Below are 3,653 nucleotides of genomic sequence, written 5' to 3'. Positions count from 1 at the left end.
AGTGTCTTCTTTTAATCAGCTTTTTAATTTATTTCCAGCATTTTTGAGAGCTTCACTGTTGCCCTATTATTTGTTTTCCACTCAGAGTCAGCTTGTAGAGGAGGTGGGAGGCATAATTTTTTTTTAATGAATAATAAATAGAAATAGCAGAAAGCCGTCAGGAAGGATACAATTCAAAGGCATAATTTTATATATATATATTTCTGAACTTAGCTTTGCAAGCCATGCTCAGTGTTGTTCATTGTTCTTCACAGATGTAGTGATGTCAGCAAGGACACTCATCCACCTGTTCCAGTCACTGAATCCACGGATGTTGCAGAAAAAATTCCGGGTAAATAATGATTTCGTTTCTGTGAGAAAGAATGAATTGCTAACCATTGATGCTCACCTCCTGAAATTAAAAAAAAAAAAAGAGGCCAGTAAAATTAAGAGTTGGTATGAAACATCTAGGTCAGACATGTCAAACACAATCCGGCCCATGAAGTGGTTTCATGTGGCCCGCGAAGCCATCCTGGAAACAGTGAGGGAACGGCCCCCACTGCCTTGGCCCTGGCCCGGGCCGGCCGGGAGCCAATGTACAATTTTGTGGTGGCCATCTATGCTGAAACACATTCAGTCTTAGCTCCACAAGGCCGTCTGGAAACAGCGAGGAACCAGACCCTGCCGCGTTGGCCCCACCACCTGGGTGCATGCTGGGGAGGTGTCCCCCTTTGTGAGGAATGAAGAAATGGACCATGCCTTGGCGCTTGCCCTGGTCCCACCCCCTTCTGCCAGGGACCTTCAGATCTGTCCCACTCCTGCCCAGGCCCCCACAGGCACCCATGACGCGAACGATGTAGAGCTGGCCATGCCCACCCAGTAGACCACACCCATTCCATCCACACGGCCCCCCGAGGGCAACCGCAATGCTGACGCGGCCCTCAATGAAATTGAGTTTGACACCCCTGATCTAGGTTATGGGTCCCCAACCCCCAGTCCATGGACCATTACCGGGCTGCACAAACAAGCAAAGCCCCATCCGCAAGATTCAGGCAGCACGCAAAACCACGGACCCTCCAGTCCATGGAAAAACCTCTCTCCACGTAACCGGTCCCTGGTGCCCAAAAGGCTGGGGACCTCTGGGCTAGGTGAAAGTTTTAATCTCTTGATCTCATGAGTAAGTTGTATCTTATGCGCTGGTTCTTGCTGTATCTGCTGCGGATCTTCTGATTTTGATTCTGGAGTTGTAACTCTTCAGCATGGGTTTTTTTTGCCATTGGCCACCTGATGGACTTGGTGCACCCTGGCTCGGAACTCTCGTTGCACCTGTTGGGGTTGAAGAAGACAGTTCTGGCTTGTTTAAGCTTTCTGTGATTGCCATCCATCTTCTTTAGGTATCTTCTAAAACAGGGGACTTCAAATGGGGCAACTTTTAAGACTTGTGGACTTCAACTCCCAGAATTCCTCAGCCAGCTAGGGAATTCTGGGAGTTGAAGTCCACAAGTCTTAAAAGTTGCCCCATTTGGAGAGCCCTGTTCTAGAAGCAAGAGAGAAGATGGCCCAAGCTTGAAGCCATCCTAGTTGTCTTGAAGCATCCTTTCTAGAAATATCTTAATGTGTTTTCCCGAAAGTAAGGCCTACACCAACAATAAGCCCTAGCTTGATTTTGGAGGGTGGGCCTAATATAAGCCCTATCCCAAAAATAAGCCTTAGTTTTGGGGTGAGGCACACACCTAAAACTCAGCTGGAGGTGGCGGTGTGGAGCTGCCCCACCCACCCTGCACCCACTTCCCTTGCAGCCAGGCCTCTCCTTGCCGGCCCACTTCTTCTGAGGCCTCTTCTGCAGCCAGGCCTGCATTTCTCAGTCACAGGGCTTTCCGGAAGGCCTATGCACCCAAGAACCGAGCTATGGATTCAGTCCGTAGCTCGGTTCTGCAAGACCTCAGCAGCTGAGCACCGAGCTATGGATTGAATCCATAGCTTGGTACTCGGCTGCATAGGCCTTCCGGAAAGGACTGACTGCAAAATGCAGGCCCGAATGCAGCTGCAGAACTTTGGCCCCAGAAGAAGTGGACCGGCTGGGTGGGGCTGTCGGTGCAGGAGGTGAGGTAAGGCCTACCTTGAATATAAGACCTGGCACCTCTTTTGGAGGCAAAAAAAAAAAAAAAAGACCCAGTCTTATTTTCAGGGAAACACGGTAGGATGTAGCGTTCATTAAGCACTGATTTGTCTGCAGGGTAAACCAACAGAAGCCACTTCAGAAGCCAAGATCCATGAATATGGGGAATTGGATGTCAAAGATTATATTCCAGGAGCTGAAGTCCTGGAGCTCGAGAAGGAAGAAGAAGAAGAAAACCTTAAAGAAGAAGGAGGTCAGTTTGAGTTTGGCATCGGTACATTTCTGCTCCTCTTGCTTAGAATTCTAGGAGTTGAGGTCTACAGTTGTTAAAGTTGCCAAGGTTGAATACTCCTGATTTAAGGTGTGTAAAGGGGTATCTTATGGCGCGTTAAAGGCTAATCATATTTTTTCTATTTTGTTGTTGTTGCTGTTAATTGTGAAGTCGTGTCCGACCATTGCGACCCCATGGGCAACGTTCCTCCAGGCCTTCCTGTCCTCTACCACAGTGGTTCTCAACCTGTGGGTCGGGACCCCATTTGGGGTCGATCGACCATTTCATGGGGGTCGCCAAGCAAGGCTGTCCGCCATTTTTTTCCCCTTTTCTGAGGGTATTTTACCTCCCTTGGGCTGGGCCAGCTGGTGGTCGGCCTGCTCCGTCTCTGCCGCTTGCCAGCTACGCCTCGGCCAGCGCAGGGGGCGGAACCATGTATGCGTGGCGCTCCCGGGCAGGGAAAGTCCTCGACTTACGACGGGTTGGGTAGTCCTCAACTTATGACCGGTTTAGTCCTCGACTTACGACCGGTTTAGTCCTCGACTTACGGCCGGTTGGGGTCACGGCATTAAAAAAGTTGAGAACCACTGCTCTACCATCTTCTGGAGTCCATTTAAGTTCACGCCTACTGCTTCAGTGACTCCATCGAGCCGCCTCATTCTCTGTCGTCCCCTTCTTCTGTTGCCCTCGATCTTTCCCAGCATTAGGCCCTTCTCCAGTGAGTCCTTCCTTCTCATTAGGTGGCCAAAGCACTTGAGTTTCAACTTCAGGATCTGGCCTTCTAAGGAGCAGTCGGGGTTGATCTCCTCTAGGACTGACCGGTTGGATCGCCTTGCAGTCCAGGGGACTCGCAGGAGTCTTCTCCAGCACCATAGTTCAAAGGCCTCAATTCTTTGTCGCTCAGCCTTTCTTATGGTCCAGCTTTCACAGCCATACATTGCAACTGGGAAAACCATGGCCGTGACTATACGCACTTTTGTTGGCAGGGTGATGTCTCTGCTTTTCAGTGTGCTGTCTAGATTTGCCTTAGCTTTCCTCCCCAGGAGCAAGCGTCTTTTAATTTCTTGGCTGCAGTCCCCATCTGTGGTGATCTTGGAGCCCAGGAAGATAAAATCTGTCACTACCTCCATTTCTTCCCCATCTATTTGCCAGGAATTGAGAGGGCCGGATGCCATGATCTTGGTTTTCTTAATGTTGAGTTTCAAGCCCACTTTTGCACTCTCCTTCTTCACCCACATCAAGAGGCTCTTTAGTTCCTCTTCACTTTCTGCCATTAGAGTGGTA

At 49.7% G+C, this 3,653-nt stretch overlaps 1 protein-coding gene across 1 annotated transcript in view; it reads left to right on the top strand.

Annotated features, from left to right (window-relative positions):
- The window catches only part of LOC107291166 (serine/threonine-protein phosphatase with EF-hands 2-like), a gene marked incomplete at its 3' end in the record, with an annotated part of 30,523 nt that overhangs the window by 23,420 nt on the left and 3,450 nt on the right, over positions 1–3,653 (top strand). Inside the window, exons 15-16 of the mRNA XM_015820136.1 lie at positions 255–331; positions 2,216–2,351. Coding sequence (XP_015675622.1) covers positions 255–331; positions 2,216–2,351 — 213 coding nt within the window. The remainder of the gene's footprint in view (positions 1–254; positions 332–2,215; positions 2,352–3,653) is intronic.

This window comes from Protobothrops mucrosquamatus, unplaced genomic scaffold, assembly GCF_001527695.2.
Source record: "Protobothrops mucrosquamatus isolate PMUCROS unplaced genomic scaffold, P.Mucros_1.0 scaffold_153, whole genome shotgun sequence".
Classification (NCBI taxonomy): domain Eukaryota; kingdom Metazoa; phylum Chordata; class Lepidosauria; order Squamata; family Viperidae; genus Protobothrops; species Protobothrops mucrosquamatus.
The sequence above is the reverse complement of the archived record's forward strand: the minus strand, read 5'-3'. Positions and strand labels throughout refer to the sequence as shown.